Source organism: Pinus tabuliformis, chromosome 2_2, assembly GCF_031772625.1.
Source record: "Pinus tabuliformis cultivar Carrire ecotype Pingquan chromosome 2_2, CPIR1, whole genome shotgun sequence".
Taxonomy (NCBI): Eukaryota; Viridiplantae; Streptophyta; class Pinopsida; order Pinales; family Pinaceae; genus Pinus; species Pinus tabuliformis.
The window spans coordinates 539,943,192-539,966,251 of record NC_142300.1 but is presented as its reverse complement, the minus strand read 5'-3'; the positions used below and the strand labels follow the sequence as shown (position 1 = coordinate 539,966,251).

General features: G+C 34.5%; 1 protein-coding gene across 1 annotated transcript; it reads right to left on the bottom strand.

Moving 5' to 3' along the window:
• Positions 1-17,192: 17,192 nt before the first annotated feature.
• LOC149193738 (GDP-L-galactose phosphorylase 1-like) lies at positions 17,193-22,765 on the bottom strand. Its single transcript, XM_089404887.1, has 7 exons — positions 21,697-22,765; positions 19,324-19,442; positions 19,139-19,198; positions 18,705-18,941; positions 18,417-18,602; positions 17,945-18,199; positions 17,193-17,802 (listed from the first exon to the last, which is right to left on the bottom strand). Exons 1-7 carry the CDS (start codon positions 21,797-21,799, stop codon positions 17,452-17,454), a joined length of 1,311 nt encoding a protein of 436 aa, XP_089261013.1. The 5' UTR covers positions 21,800-22,765; the 3' UTR covers positions 17,193-17,451.
• Positions 22,766-23,060: the final 295 nt, after the last annotated feature.

Here is a 23,060-nt window from a genome sequence, read left to right as displayed (position 1 = left end):
AAAAAATTAATTTCTAGGTCAATAATACTGAGAAATAGATCATTCTATAGCACCATTAATTAAATACATTCTATTATATAATTTTTTAACTCTCCAATTATATGACATAAATGAAACATGATGGCTTAAAACTGCAAAAAAATCCCCGAGATATTGATTGGCCTTGGTACCTCTATGTTACCTCAGAACAATATGATCTAAGGAAGATGTAACCACTGCTCTCAAGGAACATTCTCGTCAAATATCTTCCATACACTTCACAAGCCTCGGAGTTTATTAATCACTACGGATGCCAACTTTAACATCTGGTAATAATGCCTTAATATCTGGGTTCACAGATATAGGTTACAGGGATTCTGAAACTGCGTGTATTTAAGTTATTATATACTTTTCTAGACTTTTGTAGAAGTTCGAACAGGGTGATCCAAAAATGGATATAATCTTTAGCTTGATAATTTTAAAATAATATTAGATTTAAAACTTTTGTGATCCATAATAAATCACATTAATTAGTTCGAAATCTCAATTAAATCTTAATCATGTAATTAATTCGGAAAACATATATCTAAACTCTAAAACACTAAAATAAAAATAAAAATATTATCTTATTTTAAAATATGTGTCTTATTAAACTTGTCTAATATTAAACTTATCCAAATGCCTGGATTAAAGTTTGAGATTAGCTGGATTATAGCAAAAGGGAAACAGATTGTCACAAAATTAATACTCTTACAACATATCTGTTGAATTCCAGCCAATCCAATGGGGCTTAATCTTACTACCACGCTTAAAACTATCTAGCAAATCCACTTCCCATTTATGACCTTATCCAATTTTTTTCCCAGGACTAATGAAGTTTCGTTAACTTACACCCTCTTTTATTCTTGCAATTGATATAAGTAGACATCCCCACTGTCATTATTTGCATTACCTATGCTTCCGCAGTATCAGCTAGAGGCTTCTGAACAGCTTAAAGATCTGCTCTTTATATTGGCCCACCCACAAGGTTTACAGGCATTATTGCATCCAAACCTTCTTATTTTCTTCTATTCCCCATTCGTTTTGAGGACTCTTTTGTTTTTCTTATAAAATGAACATTCCATCCAACAGAATGAACGAGTCACCAAACATGTCTATGTCTATGAAGTTATATATTTGTAACGCTGCGGATACTCTGGTAATGTTGAGTAAACTTTTATTATAAATTTTAAGGGTTAGTTTAATTGGTTGAGTTGGTTTCATTATTAGACTCATAAAAAGTGATTCATTTAAGTAGATTTGTTTGGTACAAATATTTCATTATATAAGAAAAAAAAATGATTTTTATCTATAACTATGGAATTCGAATTGACTGTATGTGGAGAAGATAATAATCATTCATATTCATCATCTGGCATAAATTCAATTGCCTACTGTTAAGGCAGCCATATAAATTAAATAACTAGTAAATAAAGATAGACAAATCCACAATAAACATCAAAATACTTACTTTATCATACATTTTACATTGTCCAGAAACACCATAAAAATTAGCTCAATTATAATTTTTTTTACATTATTATTTATTATTATCATTTACTATGATCAAAAGATCTTAGCTAAAGTGGTTGGGTTCGAGTCTCTTGAGACATTGTATTTGGATTCAAGTATTTTGAGACAAATTGTATCTAGTATCTCGAGTAATAGTTGCAACCAATCTTTCGAAGTTATTGATCGCTAATCAAATTTTATTATTATTATTATTATTATTATTATTATATATGAATTAACATGTAACAAGATTATTGATCATTGAGATAAACTCCCGCCTTACTATAATCATAACTACTTTTAATTTGTGACTACTATTAAGATTAATCTAAAATATTACATTGAAGTTAAATTCTTACTATCCATTTGATAATTATTGATATTTAGATTAAAATTCTAAAAACCTTACTTCAAAATAGATATTAAATCGATATCAATTAAAATCAATAATTCATTTTCATTAATAAAAAGAAAATCAAAATATATATAAATTAAAATAAATAACATCACATAAGCAATAGAACAATTTTAAAAAGCGTGGTTGGCAGGTCCTGGCATATGCCCTATTTGCAGATCGGCCGAGGAAGACAATTCTCATTTATTCCTGAATTGCAAGGGCTCCCGCCAAATTTGGACGCTCCTGGAGATTCGATATGGTTTTAAATTCATGTCTCAGTTGTCGATCATGGATGCTTTTACTTGGTATAGTAAACAAAACGCCAAATGGAGATCCATCTTTATCATTAGTTTCTAGTGTATTTGGAAGTGGCGGAACAATTTCATCTTCAATGACAAAAAGTCTATGAGGAATTTCAGCCCTCCTCTCCCATGCTGGGAATGCCTCTTGTTTCAAACTTTCTTCTGGCGTCCTCTCTGCGGTAGAGCGTTTTTCGACGGTGCTGCACAGAATGGGGTTTGTGGCTGTGGTTTCCATATTCTAGCAGATGAAGACAGTCTTTTCTTCGCTCACTGGAATGGGGGGAGGGGTTCTAATATGATGCTTGAGGCGATGGCCTTTGCTGGTCTCATGAGTTTCTGCCTTTTCTTAAATCTTCAAGACATTCCTATTTATGGTGACTCTAAAGTTCTAGTGGATTATATGGCTGCGAAAATCTCCATTTCAAGGCCTCATCTGGGGCGTTGGCTTGATCGCATCAGATTCTACTGGTCATCCTTTAAAGGTGCCTCAGTCAATTTCATTCACAGGGAACAAAATCAGACGGCAAACTCCTTATCAAAAAAAGGCCTTCAATCTGCTCCGGGAGCGTGGCATCTACACGTTTCCTCTGATGGGAAATGTTACTCCATCCAGGACTTTTACCCTCCCAACTTCTAGTTTTTTCTTGCAAAGTTCTCTATGTTTTGCTTCTGTGATTAAAGATGCTAGTTGTTTCGATCAATATGCTATGGGCTTTCCATTTTTTGAACAGGTCTACTTCGGAATGTAGTTTTGTTTTTCTATACAGGTTATTCTTTGGACGGTTTCTTCTTGCCTACAGGCAAATTTTTGTTCCGATCTGGTCTATGCTTCGGTCCTTGTGGATGGATGCCTGATATATTTTTTTTTCTTTGAATCTGGCCTTCTGGCCTTTTTTACTAGCTCATGGCTTCTCTGTTGTCACAGATCTTTGGAACATTTCCTATATTGTATATTTGGACTCTTTTATATTTCTGATATAAAAATATTATGCTTTTTCTGTTGAAAAAAAAAAAAAGTTTTAGCAAGGATACAAATTACTTGAACAATTCATTACTCCAACTGTATAGGTTAAGCCTCTAAAGACAATGAATTACTCATGAGTTAAGCCTCAAAAACAAGTTGTAACCAGCCCATTTATGACATTTATATAATTTACTGATTCTCCAAAATTTTTCCAGAAATGAATTCCAATTAAAATATATATTTAACTACTCACAATTTATATTATTGTATTAATTTTTTTTTGGTAAATTTACCATATTTTAATGATAAAAGACATATCACTTTTGAAGCTTGTACGCTACATTGAGCTCTGTGATGTCTACGGTGGTCATGGAATACATAGGGTTTATTTCCGAGCACCTGAATACCGAAACTGTGCATTGAATAATCTCTTGTGCACTAACTAATCCTAGTATGTGTGTTGAGTCTCATATGGTTAAACATTGGTTCATAGCTATGTTGGTTTCGATGAAGAATTTACATGTGCGTTGAAGTTTTATATGAGTTGTATCACATTGGTCCCAATTCAAATTCATTGAAGCATGAGCGTTGTCTAAATATTGTGTGTTGAATATATATGGCATACGCATTGAGTTATGTATGGTGTTTTGAAGACCGTGTATACTCCCACGAAAGCTTTGTGCGTTGAGGAATTCTTATGCCGTGAGTACAGGTTAATTATATGCAACTATAGATAGTAAATTTATCATAGTTTTTGAATCTTGGCCTATGTTTTTAGCATGAAACACAGCAAAAAGAGTTACTTATCACTTCTTTCTTACCATAACCATATCTTCTAATTCTAGAGTACTAGAGTACTAGAGTTCTGTAATCCATGCTTAGTCCTCCTTAGTCCATAATCTACAAAAAAAAAAAAAAAACACGAAATGGAAATAACTTCTTACAAAATTATATGTCTCATGCATTTCAGGATTACCCAGCACTGTCTCCTATCTTTTCGAAAAGTTAATGTTTCCCGCATTTGTCTTGACCCCTTGTTCAAACACTGAGAAAAAAAACTTACATGGTGCCTCGCCAATGCCTCTTTTGGATAATATATCAGTGGTCCAGTTCTGTTCCCTATAAATGTGATTAATTTTGATGTGTTGGAACGTACATACCAACATTTTGATGCGCTTCATCCAATTATTTAAAATTGGAGGATTGAATTGATTATGGCATTTAGCCCAGTCAATAATTCCTTTTGCATCTCCAAAGACCTGTATGCTCTTCACTCCTAGCCATTTTGCTGCGATCAACACTCCCCACAGTGCAACTATCTTTGCCTTGTTATTTGTGCCTTGGCCCCCTTCCCACCAAAAGTGATAGCAAGTACCAGGCTCTATGAAAATGAATGCCTCGCATCCAAATTTCCTCCTACATCTCTCACAGTCAAAGAAACCCACAGGAAATTTATGCCATATGTCTTTTCCAATGATATGTTTGTGCTTGTTACCAATTTTAGGTGATCTGAACTGCTTGAAGTATGCAACAGCTTTGATAACGTCCTCCCTTAAAACCAGATTTCTATTCTAAAAAATAAGTGCATTCCTACTACGCCATATGACCCAAATGAGATACAATGGAAGAAATCTATATCTTCCATGAGTTTTGAACCATTTCCATAAACAACTTCTTAATGATGGAAATTTCTTAATTGGTTTGATACCAAAAGTGTCCAATACCCCCTCCCAAACAACCTACGCATATAGGCAATGCAGAAATAAATGAACATTATCCTCATTACAACGCATGCAAAGGAGACAGATCCCCGACCCTGTGTGTCCCTTGTTCAGTAAATTATTCCATGTCAATAATCTGTCCATTATAGCCAACCAACAAAAACATTTGATCTTATTGGAAATATTCCCTCTCCATATTTTATGAATCCATGAAGGCCCCTGATACCCCTTCTCCACCCTTGGAATTTCGTTGTATATTTCTTTTACCAATCAGTGCCTCTTTTTTATGTAGCACCCCCATGTCATATGTTCCCCTTGCCATTAAGAGAGATGCATGTGTTTCTCAAATTAGTAATATATACTTCCCATTCACAGATATCCCCCATGGGTAATTGAATATCCCTGGCACTTTTCCATGATTGTCGGTCAATACATAGATTATCATACATGAAAGTTTGTTTAAGAAATATTATCTCTTTATTATGGAGGAAATGAAGGATTCGATAAGATAATGTGTGGTTTGCCACCATACCTTTAATAGCGTCCAATCCAATCTTGATTTTTGACCCATCCCCTACCTCCCACCGCACAAATCCCATCATCCACTGTATTTTTTTTCATCATACTCTTCCAAATATATGATGAAGTAGTCTTCCTCTTTGCCCCTCTAGAAACCCATGCAGTGAAAGATTGTCCATATATGTACATATCTATAATGACCTTTGACCATATACCTGAGCCTGTAGTTTCCCTGCACATGTTCTTTATGATCAATGCACTGTTGAAGGTTGATGGATCAATGATACCCCATTCCCCTTCCTCAATGGATCTTGCAATGAGAGACCATTTAACTAGATGATACTTCCCTTGAGATAATGTTCCAACCCAAATGAAATGCCCCATGATGGATTGTATCTTTTAGTTATCTTCTTTGGCAATAGAAAAAGTTGCATCCATTATACCACTAAATTTTGAAGAAATTCTTTTAACATAACCATTCTTCCTCCCATAGACATCCATCGATGATTCCATCCATCTAGCTTCTTTTGGAACCTGTCAACTAACCAATCCCAATCCTTGTTGTAGTAGATGTTGGGCTTCGGGATGAACCCCAGATATGTAAAGCCTTCATCCAAATGTTGCTTCCTACTCCTAAGAGTAATTTGATATCTTTAATCATTGTACCTGCAATACCATTATGAATAAGAATTGATTTATGCGTTGGTGAATTTATACAGTGAGTTATATATGAGCTTTGGATTAAAACCCCTGTAAAGTGCATCGTTGAATTGTTTTATATATGAGCATTGTTTAAGAGGGTTATTCCATTATTAAGAGTCGATTGGTGTTGCAGTTGTCATTGCTTATATAACAAGCCGTTGGTTCATATTATAAGTTGGTTTGTGCTCTTCACATGTGTTCATTGAGGCTAGACCATGACAGTGTCAATGCACATGGATGATATATAGACAACTCAGATTGAGAGGGGTGCTTGGTGTATTTTCTATAAAAGATGATACTTTTCATTTGTTGAACCTTAATTTTTTGTTGAAAAAATGATCAAATTTGGTGAAGTACTAGAGTTCTTGAAAACTTGGATACATTTTATTGTTCTTGATGCAATAAAAGTTAGCAAATTCACTCTCACAAACATTCAAACCTATTTGCAATATTCATAAGACAAAATTGAATTTTTGTAGCTTGAGTCATAGATACAACAAGATGAGCTACAATAGTGAAGACATCATTCTGAATTGTTTTTTGTTTAGAACTATCCTCTATTTGAGTTTGAGACAAACTCCCATCCTCAGCCAAAAACTAATCACATCAGCGAGGTTGAGGTTGAGTCAACACCTAGTGTAGGAGCAGATTTACATGCAGAAGCATAAATTCAACTTGCACTTCCCAAGTCCATCATCAGACCTTTGGAAGAGATTATTAGCAACAAGCACATAACAGGTCTTGGATATAACAAGGAGGTGTCCTTTCATACTCTAGCATTGGGTTTCTTCAAGACAACTCTTTTTCACCTGCTCCTCATCCACAACCACATCACATTATCAAATTCCAACATTGTAATCGAGTTGGCCATGTGAAAGCTTGTAATCATTGTGGTAAGCACATTCATCATCCAAACAGATGCTTCATAAATAACCCTCCTGGAAGAACAAAGATTCATCTTGGATGGATCGCTTCTTGGCAATAGGCTTCAACAACCAAGAATATATTTTACTCATATCACATGATTTGTTCTCGAGTATTGAAAATTCGTGCAGTGGAGTTTTCTTCATCTTCTCACCTTGTATCTCACAAGGGGAAAGTGATGGTCATTTACAAACTTCAAATGTACATCAGTTGATTCTAAGCCACAACCTGAACCTGTTGTTTAAGCCTACAGCTAGAGACATCCATGCCTAGATTCAGAGTTGTAGCTAGAGACAAAGAATCCCATGAGCATGCCTTTTGGTTGGTGGCCTTCCTTAAACCACTGCAAGTTAAGACCTCCCTTTTCAGGTTGAGGTTCTCCCTTCCCTTTTTCTGCAGGTTGAGACCTCCCTTTTCCAAGTTGATGGTCTCTCTTTTAAGAACATTAGGGACACTGTCTTTAGCAGAAGATTAACAACTTCTTGCCAGAATTGAAATTATTCTAAGAACTCCACCAAGCGTTCTAGGTTGAGACCCTAATGGTCTCCCTTTTCAAAGCATTAGGGATCACTTCCTCTAGCAGAAGACTTCAACTTCTAGCCAGATTTGGAAGAGTTCCAAGAACTACACTAAGCATTCGAGTGTTGGTGGTCATCCTTAAACTACTATCGGTTGAGACATTGAGTTGTCTCACCTTATACCATCATCTCAGAGAGCACATTTATTTTATTGTTGCAATGCATTTTTGCGTTTTTGTATTTGAGCTCTCTTCTTGGACTCATGTATACCCTTTCCGATTAAGGGGGAATGTTGGACACCTAATCCGCTAAGGGTTATGGTGTGGAATGTGAAGGGTCATTGGAGTCCAAGAGACCACTTGGTATATGAAAACCAAGGGCCATAACACATTGTATAAAAATAGATATTGTGTTAATGCAATGTAATCTCACACTTATCTTTCATATCTTTCCTATCTATTTGTGTATGTAACATTTACATATTTTCTTATTTTCCCTGTGCCACTTCTTGTTTTATTATTCTTTATTTTATTATTATTCTTTATCGCTTTTACATCATTTAATCTTAGGCTTATACTATATCCTTAGTATCATATTTTACCTTATTATTTTTATTTTTCATACTAAATACTATTTATGTTTGGCCTCATTTTTATTAGATTACATTTTCATTGTTTTTCAATTCCTCTATGAACATTAATTTCATTTGTTTCCTTTTCAAAATTATTTAATACTGGTTAGGTTAATATTACTTTTAATTCTATAATTGTTTGTACACATTTTACCAAAAACAATTTATTAGAGATGTAAGCTAATACATGAATAATTTATTCGTTAATAACTTCTTATTATTATTAAACATTTGTAACAGTTTGCTACTTTATAGTTATTTTATAGATTATGTTATACATTAGTATGTATGAAAGAATAATAGCACTGTGATGAAATTAGTTTATATTAATTTTCATATTTAGAATTAAATTTGGTTATTCTTATTTATTTCCACAATTAGTCAACATCTTTATTTATTTTTATTTTTTTTTCAAAAGGTGGAAAAACCTATCAAACTCAGTTTGTCAAACCAACAGTGAGGACAGCCATCTCTGGCTGCTATCCGCGAATGTCAGTTGGCACATCACTGTTATCAAGGAAAACCACGCCACCTGAAATAACCCGCTGGTGGTCCGTAAGGGAGCAGGCTTTCACTCCTGCCAGATGCCTCTGGGTCTTGGGCGGTTAACCTGTTTCCTTACGTCCGAGGAAGACGAGCTCTTAGCCAAGCAGAAGCAGTTTTAGGGCATACTCCAGGCCCATTCAACATCTTTATTTACGTCCAACTACAATATTATATATTCAACAATAACATATAAATCGAAAAAAGCTAAAAATTTAAAATATATATATATATATATTTCACGCTTTACCTTCTTCCATTTTAATCTACCCATTTTATATTTTTATTTTTCATTCATTTACTGTTTTTATTTTTATCTATCATTTATTATTATATATTTTATTATTATTCATCTTCATTTTTATATTATTTACACTTTTTTAACTTAAGCTTATACCTTATACTTATTATCATGGTTTAAATCTCATTATTTTTATTCTTCATACTTTACTAGTTATCCTTAAATGATTTTGTGTATATATTTTTTACTCGTGAATATTTTACATCGTTATTATTTTTTATATATTTTGTTTTTTTGGTGGGTTATGGTTAAGCTATCTTTTATTATTTTTAAAATTTCATTATAAATATTACATTAAAAAAATTAGAAAATTTAATATTCCTCATGAAAATAGTACTTTTAATTTTATAATGGTTTGTATAGGTTTTATAGAAATATATGTTATCTTTTATAAATGTGCTTAAATTTATAAATAATTATTTTCAACTACTCACAATTTATATTATTGTATTATTTATTTTTTTTTTGTAAATTTACCATATTTTAATGATAAAAGACATGTTATTTTAATAACTTACTTTTATTATTAAGATTTGCAATTTTAAAGTTATTTTATTGAATATATAATAAATTATAATGTAATGTATGAAGAAATGATAGAGTTGTTATAAATTTAATTTATATTAATTTTTATATTTAGATCTAAATTTAATTTTTCTTATTTGCTTTAACAATTGCTTTAATATCTCAATATCTGCATTGACATCCAATTACAATATTTTATATTCAATAAAAACATGTAAGCCATGCTTTTTGCATATAATTTCTTCTCTAACAGCCTATGTAATTAGTTAAAACCTAAAAATTCAAAATTGTTTCTTTTTAATTTTAATTTTCTCTTAAACTGGCTTTTTTATATTAAACTTATATTTACTACACTCTTTTTTCTATATTCTTATCTTTTATTAGCCTAATATATATATATATAATCTTATCTTTTATTAGCCTAATATATATATATATATAATCTTATCTTTTATTAGCCTAAAATATATATATATATATATATATATATATTACGTTTATGTATTTTTTTTGGTACTTTACTACCTATTCTTTCTTGACTTTTTATTCATTTTTTTTAATTTTATATTTTTTACTCATTATTATTTTTATAACTCGTGTCTCTTTTATTCATTGCTATTACATTACATTTCGCTCTTCTTTTATTTCCATCATAAACACTATTTGCTTTGCTTCATTAACCTATAAATTTAAGATATTAAAGATTTGCAACTTTCAAACTATTTTTTCAATTACGTAGCATATTGTAATGTAAGAAGAAATAATAGAGCTATGATAATATTAGTTTATATTGACCATAATTATTGTGTTGCAGAGTAGCATTGGTAATAGTAGATATCAACACAACTCCTAGAGAGCACAAAGCTTTGATAAAATTAAGTTATATTGAGAATAATTGTTGTGTTGCAAAGTAGATAGATATTAACACAATTTCTAAGTAGCACATGGAGCACCACAAACTTAACTAGTATAGTGAGTGATATTATTATTGTTTTTCCCGGATGTGGATGACAATTAAGGACAGCAAGGTGGCAGACCACTGGGTTGGTATGGGGTGAAACCACATGGCCTCCCGCAGGTTGGCACATAGGTCCAAAAATGGCATTTACAATTGCCATAAATGCACCTTATGTGAGTGCTGCCTCCAAACTATTATCCGCCATCAACCTCGGCTCAGTGCAAACATGAATTCTCGGGAGAATTCCACCTCTGCTTCTGCCTATCAACCTCTGCAACCTCCGCCACTGCAATGCCTCTGCCCTCAAACCGTGTCTGAACCCAGCTCCCGCACCACCATAGGGAGACGCTGCCACCTCCTTTGCTGCATTAATCTCGGCCCGAGCATCCACTTCACCCATAGTTTGGATTGCCATTTTAGCTCCCCTTCGAACCTGGTTGCTCACCCCTTTGTTGAGCAGTCCGCAAGCTCCATTGTGTCGTTGCACCCCATTGTGCCCAATTCTGGAAGAAATTCGCATACGCCTGCAGACAGTATGGTGCGACACCGTATGCGCAGCCGCAGGGGCGGGAGCCGAGGGAGCCTGAGTCGCCCCCAGCACTCTCCTGCTTTGGATACCACCTCCTCTTTGGCTGAGCAAATCCCTGGACGTTACCCAAATACGCGCAGTGGAAGAGGCCGCCTCCACTCGGTGGCCTCTGCCTCGCCTCCCAGCAGCCTCCCTTCCATTTCTGCCTCGTCTCTCAGAGGCACTCCACCCATTCCTCAACTGCATTCCCAGAATGCCCAATTCACCTTCCACTCTACCCTGAACAAGCCCCTCATCACGGCCACCATAACCATTCTCTTTCACGAGGCGAAGCAGATCATTGAGGAACAAGCCACCGAGGTTGGTGGATGCACCAATGTAATTGTGGAGCAAGGAACAACGGGGGGTGGCAGTACTAGGGCTATTGGGGTTTCGGACATTGCTAGTGGTGGGCGCACCACAGCAGGGTGCAGCCACACCAAAGCCATACCGGAATGGGCTTAGACAAGCGTTCAAGGTGCAGGGGAGCGAAACTAGGAGCAGAAGACAAGACGTGCAGGGAAGGAGGTGAATTGGGTCATGGACGAATATTGTTGTCTCGTCGAGGAAGAACAACCGACATTGCAGGTTGGCAACACGGAGCCCTTGCTTCTGGCAGGTGGCCACATGGAGGAGTACAGATGCTTCATCGAGGAGGAACACCCTCCATCTCCGCTACGTCCCTAGTCTGCCACCTTGATGCCGCGTGTCCACCTTTTTGTCTGTCACTCAGCGCGCCACGCGTCTGCCATACAGTCTGCCACTCAGCATGCTACGTGTCTCAGGTTTTTGGGACTCTGTTTTTCAGTTTTTTGTTTTTCAATGGGGTTTCGGTGAAAAAACTAGGAGTTTTTGGCTTTCTAGTTGGTTTTTTTGTCTCATTAGATACAATGATAACAAATTGGATACTTCGTTGGTTTCCCCTGTGTGGGCAACAAGATAATTCTCTAAACTCTATTCTGTTATGGACTGGTTCCCCTTTTGGGCAGTTCAGATCCAGACCTTGCTGATTGTTGTCATTCCTCTAGCATAGTTAAGTACAGGCTCCAGCCTCAGTGTATAATATCTCTTTTTCATTAATAGAATTAGTATTAAAATATATATATATATATATATATATATATATATATATATTATTGTTGTTTTATCATTCTTTTAATTAAAACTAAATAAAATATGTATATTTATTTTCAAAGAGACACATGCCAACTCTAAGTTAAGTAAGGAAGGAATACATCTCCATACTAGGTTGTAAAATGAACTTTCTGGCACAATGATTAAAATGTATTCATATCCATCTTGAATGATCCATATTGAAGATGACTTTGGGATACTGTTAATTGAGAACTTTTAGTGATCAATTATAGTTATTTGTTTCAGGAGTATATAATAATGAAAATAAATAATGTTTTACAAAATCTATGAAGTGTAAAGTGTTACATTATTTGATTTGTATGATGTTTAGGTTCAAATTTCATAGGGAGAAATTAAGAGTGGAAGTTGGTTATGAAAAATAATAATTGTCCCAAGGAAATGTTCAATCCCAAGTGAATAGGTAGTTCTTCCAACCAATATTGAAACTTATGATGAATCACATTAGATGGTTCGTAACTTCGACCAATAATATGATTAATCTGAAAGACATTATCAAAATCACTATGGATCACAAAAATCTAAAATCAAGCAATATTAAAACTGCTTTAAAAAAATAATAAAAAAAAAATAAAAATTATATAGATCTTAATAAATCAATTAAGTTTTTAAACTTAAACACATATTTTATTTCATTTTGGAAGAAAAGAAACATTTTGGGTTCAAATCTTGTGCTATTTTCCAATTAGGAGGTGAAAATTTAGATATGATGAAAATATAATCCTACTGAACTTACAAAAAAACGTTAATTTCTAGGTCAATAAAACTAAAAAATAAATCATTCTATAGCACCATTAATTAAATACATGCTATCACATCATTTTTTCTCTCCAATTATATGACATAAATGAAACATGATGGCTTAAAACTGCAAAAAAAACCCATAAATATTGATTGGCCTTGGTACCTCTATGTTACCTCAGAACAATTTGATCTAAAGGAAGATGTAGCCACTGCTCTCAAGGAACATTCTCGTCAAATATCTTCCATACACTTGACAAGCCTCGGGGTTTATAATCACTACGGATGCCAACATTAACATCCAGTAATAACACCTTAATATCTGGTTTCACAGATGTAGGTTACAGGGATTCTGACACTGCGTGTATTTAAGTTATTATATATTCTTGCAGAAACATGTGGGGACATTACTAGTTTTGTGGCACATTTTATATTTATCAGTGCTCGGCATGTATGAGGTAGCAAAGAATTAAAGATTTGTTGTGGGTTGTAACTCGTCCTTCTTGTATTTTCATTTAGGCGATGGATACAGCTTTATGATTTCTCAAATCCCGGACATGTGATTTCTCAAGATATGTTGTGGAGTTATGAGAGATTTATTAGAGTGCAAGTTTAAACTAAATGGAGAAATGGAACAGGAAGGGAAGAAGCTTATTGACATAGGTGCCTCCGGCTGCTCCATGTGCTTATTTCGACGGAGCTGCACAACATGGGATGTGCGCTTGTGGTGTATACATTATTCCAGCAGACGGTCAGGCTTATGAAATTCATTGGGAATGCTGGACCAGGATCCAACAATAAAGGTTAGGCGGTGGTATTAGCTGGTCTTTTTTCCTTTTGTATCTTTCTTGACATTCCAAATCTGCAAATCTTTACAGACTCGAAAGTTATAACTGATCATGTCTTGTCAAAACACAACATAAAAAACATTCATCTTGCTGGATGGCTGGACAGGATTGCAGCTTTATGGAGTACCAAGAGGGACTATTCTATTTCACATATTGACAGGAACAAAAACAAAAAAGCTGATGCTTTATCCAAAATGGGCCTGACGTCACCCCAAGGTGTTTGGAGGATGCAGATCACAATGGACAGCAACAGCTTCCACGAAGGTTTAAACACACTTTGTTGCCATAGGAATCCTTTTTCTCTATATCTGTTGCACATATAAATCTATCTCCTACACAATCTTTTTGTAGTTGAACAGGAAATCTATCTCATGTTTTTTAATCCTCAAAATGTGGCTTGGACTACACATCTGCCTCTGCTATCGGCATTATCCATCTATACATGTATATGCTTATACAATCCTCCATCATGAATCTAATACAAATATATAGCTTTTTTTTCGTGCTGAAAAAAAAAAGTTTTACAAATATATTATTTCCGGCTGGAAGATTCTAAAATTGCAGATTTTAAAAATATTTTAAAGATGCTAGAAAGAGAAGAGAAAAATAATTGTTTATGGAAAATTAATTGTTTAACTCTACTTTTATTATTTATATTAGATTTTTGATTACATATATAAATTTAATATCTAATATTCTGAAAAACTTTAAACATGTAATTTGTTTATTTTATTTTTCAGTTTTTTCTTTCTTGATAATAAACTTTTTTAGAAGTTCGAAACAGAGTGATCCAAAAATTGATATAATCTATTCGAAAATTTTCGCTTGATAATTCTAAAATAATATTAGATTTAAAACTTTTGTGATCTATAATAAACCACATTAATTAGTTCGAAACCTCAACTAAATCTTAACCATATAATTAATCCAGAAAACGTATATCTAAACTCTAAAACACTAAAATGAAAATAAAAATATTATCTTATTTTAAAATATGTGTCCTGTTAAACTTGTCTAAAGTTTGAGATTAGCTGGGTTATAGCAAAAGGGAAACATAATGTCACAAAATTAACACTCTTGCAACATATCTGTTGAATTCCAGCCAATCCAATGGGGCTTAATCTTGCTACCACGCTTAAGACTGTCTAGCAAATCCACTTCCCATTTATGACCTTATCCAATTTTTTTTTCCAGGACTAATGAAGTTTCGTTAACTTACACCCTCGTTTATTCTTGCAATTGATACTCAATCAAGCACTTGGAATCCAAATAGACATCCCCACTGTCATTATTTGCATTACCTATGCTTCCGCAGTATCAGCTAGAGGCTTCTGAACAGCTTGAAGATCTGCTCTTTATATTGGCCCACCCACAAGGTTTACAGGGATTATTGCATCCAAACCTTCTTAGTTTCTTCTATTCCCCATTCGTTTTGAGGAATCTTTTGTTTTTCTTATAAAATGAACCTTCCATCCAACAAGAGTCACCAAACATATCTATGAAGTTATATATTGTAACGCTGCGAATATTATGTAATATCTCTTAATGTTAAGTAAATTTTTATTATAAATTTTAAGGGTTAGTTTAATTGGTTGAGTTGGTTTTATTATTAAACCGATAAAAAGTTATTTATTTAAAAAGATTTGTTTGGTACAAATATTTCATTACATAAGAGAAAAAAAGTGATTTTTATCTATAACTATGGATATTAAATTATACTTTATTATAATAATTCGAATTGACAGTAGATGGAGAAGATAATAATCATTCATATTCATCATCTAGCATAAATTCAATTGCTTAATGTTAAGGCAGCCATATAAATTAAACTACTAGTAAATAAAGATAGACAAATCCACAATAAACATCAAAATACTTACTTTATCGTACATTTTACATTATCCAAAAACCCCATAAAAATTAATTAAATTATAATTTTGTTTTACATTATTATTTATTGTTAACATTTACTATTATGGAAAGATCTTAGCTAAAGTGGTTGGGTTCAAGTCTCTTGAGACATATTGTATTTGGATTCAAGTCTTTTGAGACAAAATGTAGATCACTAATCAAATTTTTATTATTATTAATTAAATATATATATATATATATAAACATGTAACAAGATTATTGATCATTGAGATAAACTCCCACTTTACTATAAGGATAACAACTTTCAATTTGTGACTACTATTAAGATTAATCTAAAATATTACATAGAAGTTAAATTCTTACTATCTATTTAATAATTATTGATATTTAGATTAAAATTCTAAAAACTTACTTTAAAATAGATTTAATCAATAATTCATTTTCATTGATAAAAATATAAATATAGATATATATATATATATATAAGCAATAGAATAAAGTTTTAACAGGGATAAATAAGCAATAGAATAAAGTTCTAACAGGGATACAAATTACTTGAACAATTCATTACTCCAACCGTATGGGTTAAGCCTCTAAAGACAATGAATTACACGAGTTAAGCCTCCAAAAACAAGTTGTAACCAGCCCATTTATATAATTTACTGATTCTCCAAAATTTCTCCAGAAATGAATTCCAATTAAAATATATATTTAACAACATTAAATAAAGTAAACCATCAGAGTTGCATTTGCTGTGGAAAAATAGGGCTCTAACAGGATAAACATAACAGTATTATAGGTGCAAGGAATGAAACAAATCACGTTTTCAAATATGCAGTTAACTGTCAATACAAGGACTCTAGCCTCCACACCAAAAAAAAAAACCTTATTCCAACCATTCAAAGCCAAACGCCGTACACATAACATTCTCAATTGTGCAGTTAACAGTCAAGGGCTCCTCTCATCTCCCATGGTTATCATATCCCCACAGATATTTTTTGAGAGAAATTTAACTAATGACTAACGTGGGCAAGATTGCAAATAAAAAAGAGTCCAAAATTTCTATGCAGTTCACATTCTACACAAGGGCAGCATTCTAAATTCGCAGAGTGAAATTTAATCAATGTAGTAACATGGGCAGCATTGCAAATTTTTAATTTCCAACAAAAGTTTAAAAGAATCCAATTTTTTTTAAAGGATTAAAACCAATAAAAACATTATTCGTTGATAAATATGTCAAGTTGCAAAGGACGCCATTGCAAGAAAGGTAAAGATCAAGTCTAATATATATTTAAAATAACAGCAAAAATAATTTCAAATCTAGTATGTTTTTCAAATGACAGCAAAACTACTAAATTAAATATAATGATAGAAAACTATTAAATTTCCATAACCTTGTAGAAAAGATACTTGAGAAATCTAATTAATGCAGTAACATGGCAGCATTGCAAATAGTTTAATTTTCCAACCAGAAAATAAAGCAGCAAAAAAGTACTGAATTGTTGTACCCTTCTACATAAAAATAACAAGCAGAAAGCATGTGAATATAGATATTTTATGTCCAACCACCATTTTATATGCAATATATAGCATATAGATAGGTCCTGCTCAGATAATAGTTTTCAAAAACAAAGTAAATAGTTTGATCACAAGAACATAGGGCGTCCTTCATCCATATGCACAGAGGCATTATGGTTATTCTTCGAGGAATGAAAACAAAAAGTAAATAGTTCGATCACGGAAGCACAAGGCATCCTTCATTCAAATGCACAGGGGCATCATGGTTATTCTTCAAGGAATGATGAAGAGGATCCTCATCTTCCACAACAGAAGCTTCTTCCTTTTCTTCAGTCTGCACTTCACCAATAGCTACTGCTTCCAAAATATAGGCTTCGACTTCTTCAAATCTTTCCTCTGACAAAGAGACTTCAGCAAGTAATTTCCATGCATAGTCCTCAGAAGCCCTGTCAAAATCCTGCTTTCTCTTCAAAACGATGTGTCCACTAATTTCCCACACAGCAGGATTCACTTGAGTGTCTAATATCTCTTGATCCACTTCTCCCAAAGCCTGTTTTTCTGCATAGCACTGGTAACAAAAACAACTCCATATTTTCAGACATATGCCAAGAAATTTTAAGCGTTACAAAAGAAGACAAGAATGTCTCGACACCACCATCAATCTACTACATTACACAAGGAAGCAAAAACTATATGCTAGTGCACTGTACCTGAGGAAACAGAAAAACGCTTTTGCCACAATCTGCAATGAGCACATTGTATGGTATGTTGTTATCTTGAAGGCAGATGCAAGAACTGCCAACGGCATTGCAGAGGTCCTCCAAAGTATTACCCCCTTCAAAAACAAGGCCTCTCACAGGATAGTTGCAGAGCTTAGAGATTTTGACCCCGCCTTTCTCAGACTTCAATGGTACTCTTTTCGTGGGTGCTTTTTCAACAGGGAAAGGAAGTGCCAAATAATAAGCCTGCCACAATGTTCGATTCATCATGCCAAATTGCAAAATTTTCAGACGTCATAATTGTAATCTTATCTCTACAGTCCAAAGCACGCTATTGAAGCCAATGAACTGGACACTGAAAAAAAAAATTGTTTCTTTAACCTCTTGTTACTGTTCAAAAGTTACATAGAAACACTTTCATAGACCAAAGAATCAAATTTTGTAAGTAGAATAGCAGTCTTACTTGAAAGTGTAGATGGTTTATAGTTGCAAAAGCTCCGAGGCTATTGTACCCAAGACGAAAAGATGGGTTGCCAGCCTCAGCAGCCAAATGGAAAGCTAATAGTAAACTATCATGGTCAATGCGTTGGGGCAAGCAGTCCAATACTCTTGGCACGAGAAGCACATGCCCATATTCAATTGGACTCACCTGCAATATAAAAACGATGATCAATGAACGGCATCTTTCAACATTCAAAATACCTCAAACACTGCATCAAAAAATGCTGCCATCATCATTAATTTCACTTACATTGATGGCAATCACATTTGGACTATCCAAGACAGGGGCCTTCTCCAAGTACTGAACTTTGTCTTCCTCGCTTTCTTCAAAACGAAAGAGCACCTCTTCCTGGCCTACTTTGGTGAAGTTGAATTTACTGGGGTCAAAGTCCTGCTGCACCTTGTCCACTCGAAATTCAGTGGGACGTTTCTTAAGATGGCGCCCTTCATTCAGCTGAGCAATGAAACCATAATTACCAGGGATTACCTACAATAATTTCCACAGTGTTTTGGATATAATCCGTGTCAAAACCTGCCCTTGTAAATATCACCCAAAATCCATACTTAAATTGGAGCAGTTGAACATACCTTAAAAACAGAACCAGTTGCTAAAAAGAGAATATTCTACAAAGGGTATTCTTCAAACAACTGATAATTGGAAAATGGTTTTAACATAATTCCAACCTTGGTTTCACATGTAGTAACATCATAGCGGAACAGACCCCTCTGCATCCTTTCCTCCCACTGCCAACTCGTCATGGAAAAGAAGATATCAGTATGCATACATATGTTTCTTAAAAGGACATACTCAATGGGACATACTCAATGGTTTTTTCGCTACCAAACCAGAAATAAGATATAATTCTCACCTGCCCAATAAGCAGACTGTCAAGGAAAGGAGTGTCTGCCCTCTCAACATCTTTATCGAAGTGTTTCTCTTCAACAATGGTGTGCCTTCTCCTGAAGGTGTACAAAGGCAACTTCGAGACTGAAATCAATTGCAAGCATCAGAATCGCTGCTCAGAAGTGGTAGTCGTATTGAAGAGGATCAAAATCCTCAACAAGAAATATGCCACTATGCCACTGCGCCTCTAGTAGGCTTGCATTCATAAATGCATAAAAAAGACAACAATCCCAAGCACAATGGCCCTTTGTAAGTTGTAGCATTACAACCACAAAGACTTAAGATTAGGCCACACGTGAGCTTTTAGATGACAAGGTGTGAGAAAAGATAAAAAGGTCTTACAAATTAGAACACAAAATTTCCAAATAACGCCAACCAAACAACAAACCAAGTGTACCAAAAGCTCCATGAAGAACAAATCTATAGCTATATATTACAAATAGCATGGAACAAGAACCATCCTTTAACCTGATTAGATGAAAGATGCAAAACTAGATGTCAAACTTACTGATTAGATGAAAGATGCAAAACTAGATGTCAAGCTTACTTCTTAAACCCAAATTAACCACAAAGACGTGGGACTCTGACACTTGTAGAATTCGCAACCAAACATTCAATTGAACAACAACATCCTTTCAGAGATTTTGAATCACAAACTTATGTATGGGACGGTTATCACGGTTTTCTAAATGAAAACAAGCTCACACTGCTTAACGACAGTTCAACTGAAGACGTGTAGACCTAAACCATAATCACAGAGAATGCCGTAGTAATTATGTAAACGTGGCAATCGAAGTCTGAAAGACCAAGCAGATATTGTCCATTTCTTGATTGGGATCAATTAAATCACTAGAACATGGAGATATGCAGAGAGTCGGAGAGTCAAACAAACTATAAACGCCCTTAAAAGGAGTTTATAGCATACCTAATATGCAAAACAACCTAATCCAGCACACCTCCAGGATTAACCTGTATATGCCTATCTTAACAATGGATCTATTACGCATCAAGGGGATCAAAAAGAAACTAAGATGCAAATCTATTACGCATCAAGAGGGATAAAAAGAAACTAAGATGCAAATCTCTTAGTACTTGAGATGAATATATATATTTAATCAACTGGATATAGCTTGAGTGTGGAAAGTTATTAACCCCTCGTCAACCTTTATATGCCTATCTTAACAATGGATCTATTACACATCAAGAGGGGTCAAAAAGAAACTAAGATGCAAATCTGTTAGTGCTTAAGATGAACATATATATTTAGTCAACTGGGTATAGCTTGTGTGTGGAAAGTTATTATCTCCTCGTCGAGATTCAAATCCCACTTTGTAGCATGCTTGCTCTCTTTATGAACCAATTGTTAACCATTCACTATTGACCTTGCCTTAATCAATAGAGGATTCAGTTTATCCTTTGAATGATGGGAATTACCTAGTGAGTTTCCCATAAAATGCATTACATGGAAATAATAATAATAATAATCATCTAATTTTAAAGTCAAGGCCTACCTAGACAAGGTCAATGCCTACCTAGACATAAAATTGATGTAAGAGACCCTCAATTAATGTACGATGTATGTGACCCTGTTGTTTATAGGGCAAGGGAATTTTATTTTATTGTTGTATTTTGATCTATACAACATCTCATCCATGTTGTGTTGTACAATGCATCTCACTTCCTAGGTGAGGCATGGATGTTACACGTCTCCCTCCTATTGGATTGTAAAATGCACTTTGCTTTTCTAGGTGCAAGGTAAAGACTAGGCTAAAGAAATACACAAATGTTACACATCTTCTCATATTGAGTTATAAAAAACAACTTGTTTCTCTAGGTACAAAGAAAGAACAAAATCATTATCAAAGTAAACAGTATCTATGATCCATATAACTAGCAGAATTTACAATATAAATGCCATCAATAAAAGCCACCAACCTCAAAATCAGCATTGCAAATGAACAAACTTCAATGACAAATCTGCATACTCCCAGATTTGGCATTCCATAAAGCTAAAAACTGTCAGAGTAAACAGTCAAAAGGAAGAGGCACCGTAGTATGAATCAGCATTGAGCAAAAGCCGATTCTTTAACAAAAATGGAAAGGTAGGAATCTGAAGTATGAAGCTCAAACTTTGGCATAATTTTAATGCAAAGCTAGCAGTCACAAACAACTATCAGATAAACATTGCCACCTTCCAAATAAATCATCTCACAGTCGAAACTAACAAAACTGTAAGACTAAAGGCACAAAAGAAAAACCCCAATAGATCGAATTAAAAGAGGAAAATGCATACAAGAAACAGTTGTTGAAAAATATGGAAGGAGAGTAAGAATTTTACCTGGAACACAGCATTGGCCTAAACAGTTACGACCGCAGCCAACCCCTTCAGAACCCTCCTGGTAGTTAGACACAATAGTAGGGCATCTCTTTATGGTCAACATGGTTGTTAACGACAAGTAATATGAGTGATTGATGGACGCCTAAACTAAACTAAACTACCTCTCCCTCTCCCAAACTTCTCCTTTGCTCAGAAGAAATGGATGGGCGAGGCAGAAAAGGGCAAGCCCACGGCCGCCTCCTGCAAGAAACTGGAGATCAGAAGGGCTTCCGCCTTCCGAGGGCAAAGCTCCTCTCCCTCCGTGCGGCGACGTAGTCGTCTCTAGTGCACTGATAGCGTTCCTACTCCGCAAAAATCTTTTCCTGGTGTCATGGAGATGGAGAAGGAAATGACTTCTGGTAATAGCCGTGTTGCTACAACTTGACAGACCTTGCTTCTCCTTGATTGGACTTATTTTCGTCTCTCCGCACTCTCAACGAAGAAACCCTCCAACTTTCCTCCACAGCTGTTGCAGCAGATCGAATCCCAGCCCTAATTTCTTCAGAAAATAAATCAATTATATCTCAATCGCCCTCACACAGGGATCTCAGATCATACAGCCTGAGAATTATCAACAAAATTCACAATCCAATATGCAACATGAGAATAAGAGATCGAATCCCACCCCCAATTTCTTCACAAGGTGAATTAATTACACCCCAATCTCCCCAACAAGGATTTCAGATCATACGGCCTGACAATACACAACCAAATTCAGAAGACTGTTAGCGAAACAAGATGACATGAGGCTCAGCTAATTTCTACTCGCAACCCACTTCAACAAATGCTTCTCCACACATGTTGGGATGGGCGGCTGCCTCCGGTTCATTATATAGAGCTAAACTCTCCCTACTACTCATTCATGGTCACATGGAGGTTTCCCATTGGATGATGTTGTCAGGGATAGAGAGTCGACGGGGCATTTTTTTAATCAAAGTTTTGATTGACATGGGATCGGCACTGGGAAATGGCTGTCGTTACCTGCGGATTCTTCCCCGAACGCACCCTGACCATATCCAGGCTTGTGGCCGGGATAATGTTTATGAAATATTTATTATTTGTATTTTTATTGTTTTCCAGGGTGTTGAAGCACTGCAAGTTGTTAGATTCTTCCGATTGAGATGCTGATACTTACCCAAAAATTGAATGTAATCTGATATTCCAGGGAAGATTCTTAATTATTTTGATAAAATAGTAAACTATTTTAATAATTAAATTAATAGCAATAATAACACAATGATTATGTGATATTATTTTATAACTTTGAAACTTCGAAAATTTGTTATATTTAGAAGGAAATCATCTTGAAACTTCATCATATAAAT

Bases quoted from the DNA above. Each gene is read 5' to 3' on its own strand.
- LOC149193738 (XM_089404887.1), bottom strand. From the start codon at position 21,799: ATGTTGACCATAAAGAGATGCCCTACTATTGTGTCTAACTACCAGGAG. The intron at 19,443-21,696 runs GTAAAATTCTTA...AATTGATTTCAG, and splicing joins AGGCCAATGCTGTGTTCCAG to TCTCGAAGTTGCCTTTGTAC. The intron at 18,603-18,704 runs GTAAGTGAAATT...TTTATATTGCAG, and splicing joins CAAATGTGATTGCCATCAAT to GTGAGTCCAATTGAATATGG.